The sequence below is a fragment of the Camelus ferus genome, chromosome 5 (assembly GCF_009834535.1).
Source record: "Camelus ferus isolate YT-003-E chromosome 5, BCGSAC_Cfer_1.0, whole genome shotgun sequence".
NCBI classification, from domain to species: domain Eukaryota; kingdom Metazoa; phylum Chordata; class Mammalia; order Artiodactyla; family Camelidae; genus Camelus; species Camelus ferus.
Window position 1 is genome coordinate 46025557 of NC_045700.1, and position 17121 is coordinate 46042677.

Genomic DNA, 17121 nt, shown 5'->3' on the forward strand with positions numbered 1-17121 from the left:
ATGAGCATGAGAATGTGGGTTATGTATTTTCTCCATTTCCTGGACCAGATTTTTTTTCCTTGAGGCCACCTTCTCTGGCCCTGTACACACTTCGGTTTGCTTCGCCTTCTGATGGTTAGTGAATGATTAATGATAAATAAATGTAAGTAGTTCAAGTATTGGCCCCTAAAGAAACAAAGCTGCTACGTTTAACAAACTGGCAAAGAGTGTGTCCTGATCATCCGAATCCTAGCTTGTCTATGAGCTCCCTGAGTGTGGGGAATGGAGCCTAGGGTGTGCCTTCTGGGGTTTGGAAGTGGAAACCTTGGTTGTGGGAGTTTTATTAGCTGACAGATGTGCCCTCTAGCCACTGAGAGGGGTTCTTTTACCTCTCAATTCTTTTTCTTTTATAAGCAAAAAGTCTCATCCTATTGTCAAAAGTTGTCTCCATCTTTAATGTATGTATTATTCCTGCTTTTTAGACAGCTATCCTTTATCCCAGCTTCTTAAACTTGGATGTATGTTAAGAACCACCTGTTGATCTTTTTAAAATGCAGATTCTGGTTAAGTGGGTCTGGCTGGGGCTCAAGGCGCTGCATTCCTGACGTAGCTCAGGAGAAACTGCTGCTGCTGATCTGGAGACCAGTTTTGAATTTAAGTGTCAGATTGTGGAAGAGGGGGTGGTTTTAGGCCCCTAGGGTGTGTTGGGTGCCCTCCGTAGAGGTAGTACTCAAAGAGTTCTCGGAATGTAGCCAGAAACGGAGTTCTTAGATTCTGCTCTGAGGTTTTGACTTATTCTTGAGCTCCCCCAGGTGGCCCAATGGAAATATAACTTTCAAACACGGTGAACAGCCATGGGCAGGAAAGGACAGCTTGATCTGAAACATCAGGCAGTCAGGATGTACGTTACCAGGAAATACTGCAGAGAGACGATGGCAGTGGGAGAGAGCGTTCTACAAGGAATTAAACTATTTTTAAAAAGAGCTCAATGTACTTACAGCTGTGCTGTGCATGAATGCACTTTAAGGTCGTATAACGCTGTTGACTTTGTCTAGCCATTGTGGGCACACTGGAGGCTGAGAAAGAAAGAAGAAAATCTGGGCTGTCATCAAGAGTTCAGTTTCGAAACCAAGGTTCTGAGCCGAAGTATACTCAAGAGCTCACTCTGAACAGGCAGAAGCAGAAGGCGTGCGTGGAGGAAACCCTCTGGCTCCAGGTGAGGGCGTCAGACGGTCAGATCTGTTTTTTAAAGGGGACAGAGTGGGGTCTTGGTGACATATGTAGATCTGACATTATGCTAGCAACCCGTTATCTGCTACAAAGTAAAGCACTGCTTTGCAGTTCCCTAGTAGCGTTTACACCGCACTTAACTCTCTCTGCATACTTTTCAGGAAAATATCAGAGATAAGCTGCGTCCCATTCCCGTAACTGCTTCAGTAGAGATCCAAGAGCCAAGCACTCGGAGGAGAGTGAACTCCCTTCCAGAAGTTCTTCCAATTCTGAATTCAAACGAACCCAAGTCGGTTCATACAGATGTAAGTCTTTCTGACTTCCATTTCGCCAAAGTTTTTGCCATATTATTATGCTAAATCAAACATCTCTGAAGGCAATAGAATGAGTGATTTGCTTTTGTATTAAATTCTTTTGTATTAAATAAGCTTTTTAATGCATGCGGAGTTTGAGAAAATGTGTTTCCCAAATTAGCAATGAATACAGAAACATACAGAATACAATTTGGAGCCAGAGAGTATTTTTCTTAATTTTTGGCCACTGCAGCTTCAAGACTATAATTGATAGAATTTATTATTCTCCCATTAGGTTTCTCCTATAGCTGTATGTAGAAAGAAAGATACATTGTATTTTACCATTGAGAACATTAAAATGTGGAAAAAAAACTGTTAGTCTGAATATTAAAATCAAGCAGTATCAAAATTCAGCAAAGCAAAAATGTATTAGTGGTGAAATAGTCATTGGGTGCCTAATGTAGCCTGTGTAATCCTTGGAAGCAAAATTTATATTAATAGCTTGCGGTATACCTCCTATGAGATGGAGTCTGTTTGCTCAGGTTTAGGATGGCAGAGATGCAAGATGAGGCTGGAGGACCGTGACATCTTGATTTGGCATTCATGTCCTTGTTGTCAAAATCCAGTTGGTACTGGAGTGTCCACTCTGAGGCTCTTGGTTCTGGTGGCCCACTGACAAAGCTCTTCACGAGTAAGTCAGGCTTAGGGGCTAATGCCTGAATCTGCACATTGTGATCTGTATTGTCTCCAAGCCTTAGTTCCTTGTACCTTGTATACTTTTTAATATACTTTTGATGTCATTGATTATCACATTAATATTTCTAGTGTATATTCCAAACTATGTAGTCACATTAAACATAACAAGCAAGGAGACCATTTTCCAAATTATTTATCACTGTGATTATCAAGCACCCCTCAGCACTGTGCGAGATACTCTACCGTTTGCTTTCCTGACCATAACCTCTGTTTTCCAATCTGCGCATTGGGGCTCTTAATAGTATCTCCCTCATAGGTCCATTGTGAGGATTCCATGAGTTAAAATGTGTAATCACGCGTTTGGTAGCACTGTCATCATTACTGGTAATTCTTTCAGCAACCCTACAAAGTAGGGTGGAGGTCGCCCCAGCTCACCTGTGATGAAGCCTAGACTCTGAAGGGTTCGGTGACCTGCCCGAAGCCACACAGCCAAGGGAGCGACAGAGGCAGGCTTATTCCTTCCTTGCCCCGCGGTATCTCAGTGCCCTGATCAGAGTGTTCTGGAGACACAGTTTTGTTAAAGGGTGTTCGATGCATGGCAGAGTATATTTGTAGCTTGAATTCTGCTGTATTAATTGTCACACAGGGAAGTGGGCTATAATAGGGAAACAGTCACCTAGTTGAGAGTCCTAAATGACATAAATTACAACGGTTTTGTTTTCCTCCAGGTGCACTTCTTAAAAGAGGGATGTGGAGAGGACAACATATGTAACAGCAACCTTAAGCTAGAATATAAATTTTGTACCCGAGAAGGAAATCAAGACAAATTTTCTTATTTACCAATGTAAGAATCACTCTGTAGTAATAGTAAAAATGACTCTGGCTTTGCAGTGACTTTGTTAAGAAAGGGTTACTGAGAACTTTGTCATTTTCTGTTTTTTAACAGTCAAAAAGGTATCCCAGAACTAGTTCTAAAAGACCAGAAGGACATTGCTTTAGAAATCACGGTGACGAATAGCCCTTCCAACCCGAGGGATCCCACCAGAGACGGAGATGACGCTCATGAAGCTAAACTCATCGCAACTTTCCCTGACACCCTGACTTACTCAGCATACAGAGAACTGCGGGCTTTCCCGGCAAGTATCGTTAGGACCAGGTTGGAGAAAAAACTAACACCATGTGGCAAGTGAACGTATTGTGCGATCTGGTGTGTTTTTCTGTTACAGGAGAAACAGTTGAGTTGTGTTGCTAACCAGAATGGCTCACAAGCAGACTGCGAGCTTGGGAATCCTTTTAAAAGAAATTCCAGTGTAGGTGATGCCTTCACATACTATATTTCAATGTTTTAAGTACCATTACAGCGTCGATATGCTCAGTCTGTGTTAACAGCTATTTCTGGTTTTTAGGTTACTTTTTATTTGATTCTAAGTACAACTGAGGTCACCTTTGACACCACAGATCTGGATATTAATCTGAAGTTGGAAACGTAAGAGTTCCTTCAACCTTCCGTTCAGAATTATTTCTTGAAAACACAGCCAGTCAATGAATTGGCCTTTATCTAGCTCATAAAAGAAGCGTAATTTAATGAGAAAACTGACTGTTAAAATAAAACCCTATTGTTTCCTTTTCATTTTCAGAACAAGCAATCAAGATAATTTGGCTTCAATTACAGCTACAGCAAAAGTGGTTATTGAACTGCTTTTATCGGTCTCCGGGTAAGTGTTTGTGTTTAGCATAACAAATCAGTGTTTGAAAGAACCATTTACATTCCTCACTAAAACTGGTGTTTTTTAATTTCACAGAGTTGCTAAACCATCCCAGGTGTATTTTGGAGGTACAGTTGTTGGTGAGCAAGCTATGAAATCTGAAGATGAAGTGGGAAGTTTAATCGAGTATGAGTTCAGGGTAAGTGGCCGCAGCGGTCCTTTTATTCTATATACTGGAAGCTAACATTATATATGGTGTTGAATATGTAATTTTAATAAATAATATCAATAAACATGATAAAGTGAGTTTGCGAGTTTTTAAACACTATCCTGGCTTAGGGTAAAAGTTGTGTCTTCCAGAATGGAGAGCCACAGCTGTCATTCAACATAGGACTTTGTTCAGAATCCAGTTCAGGTTGGTCTTTTTCTTATTAGAGAGTTTTAGTGTATATGTGGTGTAGAGACAAAGGAATTCTCGATTTTCGCCCCCAGAGTCTGTCTGTAAAGCAAAAACCTCAAAGTAGTTTGTGTTTGGCTTTAGAATGTGTTATGATTTATTTCTTCCTCTGTTACAAGGTCATCTCTCTTATTGCTTGTGGTTAATGTTCATTGACCTTTCCCATGCCCAATTTCGTGATGGTGAATGTGGCTTTGGCGTAAGCCAGTGAGGAAGACTAATGATTGCGCTGACCCATTTCAGAGTAGCTGGTCACAGTGACTCGTAAGTCCAGGGGCGTGAACATAAACACACGGTACAGAGGTGGCTCATAACTCATGTGGGTTTGGGTCTGTGCGACTCAAATCGTGTACCTGAAAGTGTCGTGACCATGTTGAGGTGAAAGTGAAGTGGCACAAATGGGCCCGCCCTTGACTCCAGCAGGATGAAGACACTGAATTCTCCTCTGCGCATCTCTTAGCTTTACAGGCACAGCTGTGACAGGTAGGGGTGGTGGTTATGACACCGCCTTTGCAGGTGTAGCTGAGCTACTCCGGGTCTCAGTTGTTTTCCCGAGCCTCCCCTGGGTGGTAAGGACAGAGGCAGCTTCATTTTTGCAGTCGTGGGGGACTTCTTAGAAGCAGGTAATGGGTGCACTGCCACCACACAGGCTTGGTCATCTGCCAGGCAGGGTGGTTACAGAGTCGCATGCAAACACACATGTGACTTCCCTGGGCATATGGAGAGTGCGGCATATCTACAGTGTAGATTCTGTTGCACACAGAAGTTGTTCCTGGATTGATTGAACAATCATTTCTCTTTGATCTTGATCTTTTTTCTTTCTTCCTTTTTTTTGGTTGGGGGTGTGGTAAGAAATAATTTGACCTATTATTTATTTATTTGCTTTTTAATGGAGGTACTGGGGATTGAACCCAGGACCTTGTGCATACCCAGCATGCATCTACCACTGAGCTATACCCTCTGCCCCCTTTCTATTTTTACTGACAAGAATCTTTAAGCACAAATCTCTATTTTGAATACCCTACCTGTAGTCCATTTTTGGAGCCTGTGCTGTTATTGTAGGATTATGCCAGATATTTCAGCTTTTTCTCTTGGCAATAGGAACTGCTTACTTAATCTTATGTTGCGAGAATTACACTGAGATAATACGTATTATTTTCTAACAGGTCATTAACTTGGGCAAACCTCTGAAAAACCTCGGCACGGCAACCTTGAATATCCAGTGGCCAAAAGAAATTAGCAATGGCAAGTGGTTGCTTTATTTGGTGAAAGTGGAATCCAAAGGGCTGGAAAAGATAGCTTGTCAGCCACAAAGTGAAATAAACCCCCTGAACCTAAAGGTACGTCAGTGGATTTCTCTCATGTCTCCGTAGATGTAAAGAAGAGAAGGGGGAAATCATTACTTTCCCTGGGAAACTGACATTCTGGCCTGTTGACTTTTTCTTTGGTGTCACAGTTTCTCTTTTATGGTTCAGTAACCAGGTCAGGCTAAGGAGTTCTGCTGATGAGGGACCATGGTGCACATAAGTCAGGGTCAGTCAAGTGCCTTTTGAAGAAAATGACATTTCTGTAGTTTTAAGGCCCAGTGTGACATCTAAGGAGGATGGGGACATGCTCCTGGGGATGGGCCAACCAGTGTTAACTCCTGGTGGAACCAGACTCATTCCAAAAGATGGTGGCACCTTAGCAAGTGACCTTGAAGCCTTTTCATTTTTTTTCAAAGTAGTGAATATTTATTGAGTACTTATTGTGTCTCAGGCACCATCCTAAGCTCTTTGCTGCATTTTCTCAGTTCATTCACTTGATAGTCCCATGAGGTATTTTTCTTATCGTCACCATATCATAGATGAGGACACTGAAAATCAGAGAGATTAACTTTCTCAGAGTCGCTTGGGAGTTAAGAGGGCAGTGCATTCAAGCTTAGGTCCACACACTTTCAGAGCCTGCGCTGTTAACCCCTCTCTTGACAGCTCCACACTCACGTAACTGGCTTCTTCTTTACACTCCAGTTTGAAAGCGATTTGTTTTGTTATTGAATGTCTGTTTTACTGTAAATTCTAAGGTGACTGCATGTGATTAGTGTTCATAGTTGGTGGGTTATAGAATGATCCTCTGTTCATCGGCTTGGAGAAGCAAGATGGTCCGTTATTCCTAATCTTTATTTTAAGAAACCTGGCATTTCAAAACATCTCCCTTGGCTTAGTTTTCAGTAGTCTACTTTGAAGAAGTCATATGCTAGATCTTTTTGCTCCTTTCCTGATCTTCAATGTCATTTATTTTTTCAAGATGTGCTGACTTTTTACCATACTGAGCTGGGTGCTTATGAGTACAGGAATGAGATTTTGATCCCTGATCTTGGGACGCTCAGTTTGGTGGGGAGACAGAAGAACAAAGAGAGCCTCTTTCTCTCTCTGAGTTTTAAGGAAATAAATTACTTTAATCAGGAAATTTGAAGTGAGGTTGGTAACAACACTTGGTGGATTTTACACTTAAATTACTTCTGCATCTTTGGTGATGGGAGAAGGGTAAAGATGAATTGTCGATCGTGTGAATTTGGCATTATTTGGGAGGGTGTGCTCTAGAGTGTGTACGACAGTGCCAAAGAATTACATTAGGTGGAACTATCTCGGGTATGATTCTTTCCAGAAGTCTCACAACTCAAGAAAGAAGCGAGAAATTGCCGAAAGACAGACGGACGATGGCAGAAAATTTTCTTTATTTGCCGAGAGAAAATACCAGACCCTTGTAAGTAGTTTTCAAGAGCTGTGCTGGACAGAGGGTGGCAGGGAGGGCTTCCCCAGCCTGTCACACTATGACTCTTCTTCTCTCCCCAGAACTGCAGTGTGAACGTGAACTGTGTGAACATCAAGTGCCCTCTGAGGGGGCTGGACAGCAAGGCCTCGGTGGTCCTGCGCTCCAGGCTGTGGAACAGCACGTTTCTGGAGGTGCGGCCCTGCCGCGAGCCCACACCCCGCGAGACATTGGCTGTCTCTTAGGGCATGTCTCTCTTCACTAATGCATCCGCTAACTGTGTCCCCAAACAGGAGTACTCCAAAATGAACTACTTGGACATTCTTGTGCGGGCTTCCATTGATGTAACAGCTGCCACCGAGAATATCAAGCTGCCAAACGCAGGCACTCAGGTGAGGATCCCCCTGTCTTCATACAGCTCAGAGCAAATCTGTCCCCTCCACCCCAACCTGCAGCCTGAGGATGGGCTGCTCTGGGACTTGTTTCCCTCATCGCACCGTTACACCCACTAAGGAGAAGGTAGATTGTGTCTTGAGGTGCTGCCCACCCTGAGCTGTATTTCAATAGAATCATGAGAAAAAAGAAGTGACTCTGGGGTCACCTGGGTCTGTGGTGAGGGGGGGTGGATTTGAGAGCTGCTGGCTCAAGGAGAAAATGGCTGCACCTCCCAGGTCTGTAAAGCCCCCACATCTTGTATCTTCCCTGATGCTGTCGCCATTGTTGGAGGTCCCCCCATGACGGTAACCTCACCGCATCATGGGGTAGCTCGTGGCATGTGTGGCCAGCTGAAGTTATTAGAAACAATCTCCAAATACGAATCCAGAATTGAATCTTAAAAAATCCATTCCTGGTTGTGCTCCCTGGAACAAGTCCAACATAAGTCCTCTCTCGGCCACATAGCAGCCTTTGAAATAATTGAAGGAAACTATCTTGCCTCCTTGGACAACATGCTCTTATTCTCTTTAGTACTAAGCACCCAGGTCTCCAGGTCCCTGTCCTGCCTGGCACAGCTGAACTGGTTCCAGGTCTCTCCCCATCCGGGGCTGGCCCCATTTGGGCAGTGTGACCCCCAGATGGGCAGAGCTGGACGTGCGGTCTGCCTAGTTTAGCTTCGCTGGAACTGCCTCCCAGCATCTCAGCCCCACGCTTCTGTCAGTCCAGCCTAAAATATGGTTTTTTAATGGTGGCTGGTGATTGTTTGCATTTCTAGCAACTACTATTTTTGTTTATGTTCTGCTAATACTTAGAGTGTTTTCATCAGAATTTGTTTTCAAGCTTTAGTCACCATATCCCATCCTTGAGCAATTAAAAAAAAATCTTAAGTGCATGCCTTTAGTGCATGCGATTTACTCACATTTTATGTGATTCACTTTTGGTCTGTTGTTTCAGTTTACTGCATAATTTTGCATCTTGATCATTTGCTCTTTCTTGACTTTCTATCCCCATAAGCTTTACCTTTTTTTAAAACCAAGAAACATGCCTTCTGTGTCTGCATCTAGGTAATTAAGAAAAATGTTGAACTGGAATAGGAGCAGAAGCTGGTTACCACAGTGAGGGAGGGGTTTCTTGTGGGAGTCTGACATCAACAGGGGCTTATATCAGTCTCTCAAATGACCACAGGTCACAGGTGGGAATGTTTTGCAAAAGAGACTGAATGGAGAAAGAAAGATTGTGAATTACTGTCCTTAAGTTGATCTACTGATCTGCTAACAGCAATGTCCTGCCTTAAGTCCTTTAGGCAGCTGAAAATTCAGTGAGTCTCCCCAGTCACTCTGGTTTCTGGAATACTGTGGCTGTTAGCTGTTAGAATGTGTCTTCCAAAACAGAGCACATTTGGGGCAAGTGCTAAGCTGGGCGGGATTCTGGAGCACATGGTGCAAACCAGGACTGTCCCAGGCTCACCAGGACATACCGTCACCTGGCCTTCTGTTGTCTTTGCAGGTTACTCCAGCCCACCTTTCTACTTTTTACCAGTAAGGCATCATAAGGACTGTCAGCTAAACCACACCCTCCCTGAGCATCCTTTCTCTCTGACTGAAGGCAATCGCTATAACTTTCTGTAACTTTGAATCAGCAACCCTGAGAATCACTGAGTTTTTAGAACTGGAAAGAGAAAGAATACTTTAGAGGGAAGGGGCTAACATGAATAAAGCATTAATAAAATGTCTACCATCTGTTAGATGCTTCACCTACATGCTATCCTTTAAACTTCAGAAGAATGCCAAGGTAGACTTTGTATCCATTTTACAAAAAAAAGGAAGCAGGCGCAGAGAAGGATGTCATTTGGGCTCCTGGATTGAAACCTGTGCCTGTCTGACTTCAGGGCTCCTGTTCTTTGACTCTGTGACAGTTGCTCCCCATTAAGCCCCCAGATCTCAAGTTCAGATGAGAAAACTGAGTCCGAGGAAGATTGTCTCCCCCTCAGGACCAGCATGTGGAGGTGAGACCAGACCTTGGGCTCATGACTCCTCGTCAAGTGCTCTTGTTTTCTGGAAGATGATGGAACTGGGGCCCCTGGAATCCAGTCTAATGGCTGGGGCACAAATGCAGATGACGTTCTCTTGGGCATTTCGTGTTCTTGGGGCTGGGGGAACGTGTGCCTACTAGTGGGAATTGGAATCTTTGCTGGGATCCTGCTTGGTTTGTTTAATAATTGGTACATTTGAAAACATTATTAGTCTCAAAACTAGAATACATTTCTTTTGAAAATGGAGACTTTTTTTCCATCTCTGATACTTCTGTTAATTGTGATTTCTGAGATACAATAGCTCAGATATCATATCTACACCTTCCTTTAGTATTTTAAGGTGCAGTTTTTGGGGGCCTGAAGATTTAAACTTAATTCAAGTGTCAGGATGCCTTCCGTTTTATTCCCCCACTTACTGAGGGTTTTAATTTCATCTTTATCTTGGGTCATCTATTCTTTCCAGTGTCTAGATCATTCTTCTTTGGAGATAGAAGCAAAGGAGGTTGAATAATTAATTCAGTCTTGTCTTTCAGTCTTAGTATTGAAATTTTCCCCATTGCTTTTACTCTAATCCCGGCTTAAAGAAGACTAAAAAAAACCTTTATGTTTCCATATAACCCAAGGAATTTCAAGAGATCTGTGTCCATTTCTTAATAAAATACTTTCAAACATTATTAGAACAAAGTCAGAGAGAGCTGGTCACCTAACTGAATCAGATAAGATGGTTACCTTTTAGCATCAATTAAACAAAAGCCATCCAGTTAAAAGCACTTACTAAGGACACAATGTGTGCTTTTCCTGCAAAAATGCTAGAGAAGCAAAGTTGAGTAAGACCCAGCGTCAATGTTAAGAATTTCACAGCCTAGGAGACAGTGTCTGTCTAGGTCTAGGAACCAGGAGAGAATTGTTGAAGGAGAGTATTACTTATGAGTTGTATTTATATACCCCCACTTCATTCCTAAGGAAGTAGAAAGAGTATCTAAGCTTCCTGGCTGCCAAAGATAATAGGAAATATGAAAGGCACATCATCCCTCAGGGGTAGGAGATTCTCTCTCTCTCTCTTTTTGGTTCTAAATTCAGAGAAGAACTTGAGTATGGATCCTTTGATAAGACATTTCTGATATGAAGAACACTTACTAAGGAGGGCTGGTGCCTTTATAATAGAGTTTTGTAAAAGATATGCAAGTCCCTTCATAGGGTGGTTTCCTATACTGGTGTTTAGCACAGAGGACGTTACATTCGAGAGTGATTTAGGGAAACCACTCTGGCGGGGGCAGGCTAATGTGGTCTCAGCACTGCTCACGGTGATGGAATTTTATGCATCAGCAGAGCTTAAGCCCTTTTCCCCTCTATGGGCACATGATGGATGAGGTTCACATGCACAGGTCATCCCTCTGGAAAGGCCGAGATTTTAATGAGACCAAAAAAAAAAAGTTTTGGGAGTTGGAGTAATTTCTACTCTCCTTAACCTGTCATTGTCCATCAATAACAGCTGCTGTGACAAGATGAGACAGGGCTTCCCGAGCTCTGGGAGTCACAGCTCACAGTCGGTCTCCTCTCTCCCGATTCTAAGGCCAGTCCCAGCTGAAGAATGACCCCTATCAAAGAAAACAAAACAAAACACTGCAGTTGACAGTTTAAGGAAACAGACAATAAAATCTTGCTGACTGGCCTCTATCCCCTTCCTGGACCACAGTGTGGCCTTGCACGCAGACTAGGTTTGCAGATCACATCTGTCCTTTAAATGTGTGAACCAGCCCCTAGCTTCAGTCCTCAGTCTTTGCTGCAGTGCAAATTGTTTTACATTTTCTAAAAGGCTCTAAGATCTGGTTTGAATGGTAGCCGACCTGGGACTTAAGCTCTCATCTGGGTTCGCACCTACGCCTCACCCCACCCTCAACCCCACAAAACCAAAAAATACCTGTTCAGCCCTTAAGCTGCTGGATTGCAGCCACTTATGGGAGTGGTTCCCCTCCTGATCAGCCATTTAAAAGGCTCTGGTGCTCACTGTGACTATAAGGCTGATTCCCCTTGCATGGGACCAGTCTCCACTCTCCACTTCAATGTTTTATCAGAGCTTATTCTCAAAAATGAGGATGGCCCTTCCGAGTCATCACCTTGCCCCAGGGACACACTGTGTGCCTTCCCTGTGCTACATACTAGGGAAGCAAAGTTAAATGAGATACAGCAGAGGCTCATGGAAATAATCTTTTATCTTAGAATAGTCCAGTTTACTAGTCACATCAACTATATTATTTCTTCACTGGTCTCTCACCATTCTTTCTTCCCTACTTGGTGGGTACTCCTATGCTAGAACCAGTCATTTCAAAAAAAGGTTGTTTTAGCTTAAAGCTGGGACACCTGTTGGGGGAAGGGAGGCAAGGGGAAGTGAACCATGAGGCCCTCCTTGGGGCTGGGAGCTTGGGTGAAACCTCATTGAGAGCATAACAGGAAACGTAGTAGGTGATTAGGTGTTTATGCTGGAGACTCTAAATGTGAATTCTTTCCTATTAAATGTTTAAAGAAAAGCAGTTATTTCAAATATATCCTAATAAGCCAAATGAGGTTGAGAAGCTGTTTTCTAGTATAAGTAGGAAGGGAAGTACTTTAAGAAAAAAAATTTTTTATAGAGTTCAACTATAGAAGTAATAAAGCACAGTGTAGACATAGAGGCATTCTTAGGCAGCATCCAGAATTCAATACTAATAGAGAACACTTGACTAGGAACTCTTCTCAGAAGTTAAATTGCTCCAAGTTTTCTTTACCTTTCAATTTATAGTCTCAAAATTCAGAAAAAAAAAATCAGAAACTGAAAACTGGTAGATCTCTAATCAGTATGGTTTACAAAATCCTGTTTGTAGCTTTCACCAGGTCTTTTACATGCTCTGAAAAATAGTCTCCTGGCATCACAGAAATCCACTTGAATTCTAAACCCACACAACCAAGTTGTTGCAAATTGCCATGAGCAATGTTTTAGATTTCTGAATAAACACTTGTTGTATTGAATTGGTATTTGCCAGCTATCAAATGTTTAGACCTTAAGCTTCTTATCAGCTGCTGCTTAAAGCTCTGTGCTGCCTCTGAATGAATCCAGAGTCTAGTTTGCCCATTCGCATTGCTGTAGAAGATGACACCGAGCCATTTCAGGAAATTTTATTCTTTGTGATGGGCTTTAGTTTGCTATCTTGTTCCTGAAGTCAGATTCAACTGCTCGTTGCTCAGGAATCTAATACTGAAAAATAAGTGTTGGGTAAAAAGAAAGCTTTATTGAGGAAGCTGACAGTCCTGGGGAGAAGGTGGACTCATGTCTCAAAGAACCAACTCCCAACTCCCCAGGCTTTGCTCCGAGGGAAAAGAGGAAGGGACTACGTGCTGGGGAGGGGGACAGTCTTCTGTTTTCAGAGATGACTGTCTGGATTCTGTGGTTCCCAGTAGCCATCAAATCTTACTTGTAGTTGGAACATTATCTGAGCCATAAATCTCTGGTCAGCTGGAGGGCCCTGCAGGGTCCTGCTCAGTTTCAATCCTAAGAAAAGTTGAAGTGGTATCAGTAATGCAGTTCCATCAGTATTTTTATATTTCATAACATCTTTAAAATCTGAGTGAGGAATGTAGGCTAATTGTGCATACAGTGATCCTTGTTGCCACTGTTGAATACTTAATTGAGAGAGAGGGGAATCATTCTCAAAAAGACACCAGGCTGTATAGATGTAAAAAGATTGGCTGTGTATTGATAATTGTTGAAACTTAGTGACAAATAAATGATGGTTCATTGTACAATCTTCTCTACTTTTGTTGATTACAAACATTTTAAAAAGGTAAGTTAGCAAAGAAATAATTACTTTGTCAGAACACAATCCAGCATTTTCCAGGTTCTGGGAAAAGATCTCCAAGAAATGCCTCTTGAAGCAGTATTCCATTATTAAAGGAAAGGATCTTACATCAAAAAGGCATCTCATCCAACCATAGTCTGCATTGTCCAAAATGTGTATGGAAGCAAAATTAGTACTGTAAACTCCCGGTATTAATTCTCTAATTTATAATGATACTGCTTTCTTTTATGCCCCATAGGTTCGTGTGACTGTGTTTCCCTCGAAGACTGTAGCTCAGTATTCAGGAGTACCTTGGTGGATCATCCTAGTGGCCATTCTTGCTGGGATTTTGATGCTTGCTCTATTAGTGTTTTTACTATGGAAGGTAAGTCATATCTAGCATTTGAGTTTTGTGAAAGGAATTTTATTTCACGTTTTTAAAAAAGTAAACTAACACTGATAGTATATAAATTTTTTTCATTGTTTCCTTTTCCTAACATTTTACTGTGAAAATTTTCCAACATACAGCAAACTTGAGAATTATATAATATCTAAATACCTACCTAATATTTTGTATTTGAAGGTATGTTTGTACACTGTAAGAAATTTCTTAAGTATATACATTTTGGTGTTTCATACATAATTTAGCATGTTTGGCAAATAATACTTAAATTTTTTTTTTACCACTATGGCATTTTCTTTATCTAAGATCAAATTCTGAATCTAAGCTAAATTTTTGGGTATCACATTAACTGGAATCTGTGTCCCTGTTAATTTCAACTTCTGTAAAGAAATGTTCATGGCAGCCATTGGGGCTTGTCACAGTTGTAGCCAGATTAGGAATAGAAAAGCATGAAATTTCTCAAAGTGGTTATCACTGCCTGTATCACAGAAGGAAGATTTGGGTTTAGTATGATGCTCTTCATTAGAATTTGGTCCTGCAAATATAATATAGTATCTTCCCCCTGCTTTCTACCAATGAATAGCCTATGTTACAAAAAAAGTATGAGATGGATGTGTACTTTTGTTGCCAGAGATTATGGATTATTCTCAGTGAGTAATGGAGGTTCACAGACCCTTATCAACAATTACAACTTGTAAAAAACTCAGAACAAAGTTTGTAATGACTTATTTAGTAGCACAACTTGATATGATGGGAGAAGAGGTTATTTATAGACTTTATCCTTTATTCATTAGTCTCACTGCAGAAATACTAATTTTTTGATTACTATGACATTATGTATGCAGTGTATTACTTTTCTAAAATGCCAGAAATTCTGGATTTACAAACATGTCTGGTCTAGTGGTAAAGGATTAGGAAACGCAATCATTAATCTCTAGGATCAAACCATCCTTATCTTTTCCTTGGATCCGAGAGGATAATTAACAAGGGCTCAGGATATTCTCACTTTCAAATATTGGTCATCTCTTTTTTGCTTAATTTTTCCAAGTAACTTCCTTTTGCCAATCTTGGATAATTTTCTCGTGTTCTCCGATTGTGTAATTGAAGCTTGGTGTCTGTTCGTGCCAAGACTCCTCCTCCCATGGGATGTTAGCCAGTCCTACCTCTGATGTTTACTCCAGGTAGTAGGTTTCTCTGATAAGCACAGCCAGCCAATACAGGAGATGCTCTAGAAATTATGTTGATATTGAAAACTGAATGTGAGGTTTGATATTTGAGGGTGGCCTGCTGCTCTCTGGAAGAAGTCACAAGGACAGTCTTTTTCAGAGCAAGTCAACTGGCAGTCTATAATGAAGGTAGGTTGAGAGTTAAGAAACCCAAGCTATTTAATCTTGCACAAGGCATTTCATCCCCCTGGGGTTTGCCTTCGCTGCTTATTAAGTGGATTGGACTAGGTGATCTCTCTCTCTTTTTTCTTTTTTTTGGATGTTCTAAAGTATCCAGACTCACAGGTGAACTCTAAAGTAATCAGACAACTTCTACAACCCCCACATGAAAATCACTTTTATTTTTACTTTTCTTTCTGAAACTGAACTATTTGTTTTTATGTGTTAAAATAATAGAATTTGAGGGCCAGAAAGGACTCCAGTTCAGCAGCCTTTAAATTGGGTTTTGTACATCTATATAGGTTCCAAGACTAAGCTAGGCTGGTGGGGGTAGGGCCAACGTCCCCACTTCAACAATAGTAGTTCTGACTTATTTGCTTAAATATCAGGATTCTACATAGGATTTCGGTTGGGGAGTGGGGTGTCGGTCCTCCAGGCTGGTCCAGGCACCTTCATTTTGTAAACAAAGATGACCATGCCCCATGGATATTAAGAACGTTGCCAAGTTAGAGGCATAACCAGGAATCTTGGTTCCTGGTTCATTCCTTTCCTCACTTTATTTAATAGCGCATGTAATTGAAGGTTGGCTGGGTGTGCTTACTTACAGTAAGTTGAGAGTCACAAATAAATATCAAGATAAATAGTTTAGATCAATGCTGCCCAATAAAACTCTGTAATAATGGAAATGTTCTGAAGCTGCATTATCTATTAAAGTAATCACTATTCACATTTGGCTGTTGAGCACTTGGAATATGGCTAGTGCAACCAAGGCACTGACTTTTAAATTTAATTTAAATTTAAAGAGTCACACGTACTTAGCAGCTACCACTTATATAAAGCAGATCTAGATTTTTATCTTCATGGCAGGCTAGGATGCAGAATTTTCTGGGGAGGGAAGAAATTTGTTCAATCAAGTACATTTCAAAGTGCAGCTCCATGGCCTTATGAACTAGATAAAAGTAAACAGAAAAGGTTCTCCATGGCTGAATGAGGAAATTTTAGTAGAAAGTGGAATTACAGTTTTATACTCATTTACAGTGACCTAACCTGAGCAGCGTAGGTTCCTGCCACTTAAGTGTTAGAGTGGTTCAGAGTGTGGGGAAATGACAGCAATCATTGCTTCATGATGATGTATTTGGATTTATATTGTGATTTATCCCACAAAGGCTTCACCTTAGATGGCATTTATTCTATAAAACTCACTGTGAAAAGCAGAAAAATACTCACAGTATCTATTTTATTTAGATTTGTGCTGTCTTAGAGAATTTATTCTTTAACCTTGGAATCAATAAACTGTAGATGTCAATCTTTTGCCTATTTTTGGAGTCGATATTCTCTGCAAGAAGAAACCATCAAAAGATATAACCAGATGTGTATATATTTTCCCCTTTCAGATGATTTTGTTTCCCTCAGGATTCGTTACAAATGGAAAAATCAATTAGCTGACTAATGTCATCCATATAAAATCTGACCAGAGACCCATGGTAATAGAGTTGGGTTAATTGCTGTCACAATGTAATATAGTACAGGAGCTGTTCCCTTTTGGTTGGTCCACAGTGCTCTCTTTGTAAACAAGCTATAAATAAAAAACAGGTTAAAATCTGAGATTTTCTTTTACACAAAACTGTAAAACTGACTAAATACCTTGCTTCCTTGTAGTGTGGTTTCTTCAAGAGAAATAAGAAAGATCATTACGATGCCACATATCACAAGGCTGAGATCCATGCTCAGCCGTCTGATAAAGAGAGGCTTACTTCTGATGCATAGTATTGATCTACTTCTGTAATTGGTAATTGATCAATGTTTTTAATTGCTAGCTGTGGGACCTGCTATGGTTGTGGTGGCTAACTTTAAAAGCAACAGCTTGCTGTGTGTGTCCCATTAACAGACGTTTCCAAATGTCCACAATGGCTTGCCTTGCTTGAATTTATTTTACTTTATT

The 17121-nt window shown here is 41.2% G+C and overlaps 1 protein-coding gene across 3 annotated transcripts in view; it reads left to right on the top strand.

The window, feature by feature from the left end:
* The window catches only part of ITGA6 (integrin subunit alpha 6), a 76395-nt gene that overhangs the window by 55050 nt on the left and 4224 nt on the right, over window positions 1-17121 (top strand). Inside the window, exons 12-25 of one of the 3 annotated variants that reach the window (XM_032479693.1) lie at window positions 1035-1195; window positions 1371-1514; window positions 2927-3042; window positions 3145-3334; window positions 3425-3508; window positions 3605-3684; window positions 3836-3913; window positions 4001-4103; window positions 5528-5701; window positions 7008-7106; window positions 7196-7306; window positions 7406-7504; window positions 13651-13776; window positions 16839-16968. In XM_032479693.1, the coding sequence (XP_032335584.1) occupies window positions 1035-1195; window positions 1371-1514; window positions 2927-3042; window positions 3145-3334; window positions 3425-3508; window positions 3605-3684; window positions 3836-3913; window positions 4001-4103; window positions 5528-5701; window positions 7008-7106; window positions 7196-7306; window positions 7406-7504; window positions 13651-13776; window positions 16839-16946 (1673 nt within the window). In that variant the 3' untranslated portion in view covers window positions 16947-16968. Of the gene's footprint in view, window positions 1-1034; window positions 1196-1370; window positions 1515-2926; window positions 3043-3144; window positions 3335-3424; window positions 3509-3604; window positions 3685-3835; window positions 3914-4000; window positions 4104-5527; window positions 5702-7007; window positions 7107-7195; window positions 7307-7405; window positions 7505-9053; window positions 10162-13650; window positions 13777-16838; window positions 16969-17121 lie in introns of those variants that run through there. The other 2 variants (XM_032479692.1, XM_032479694.1) reach the window with 2 other exon arrangements.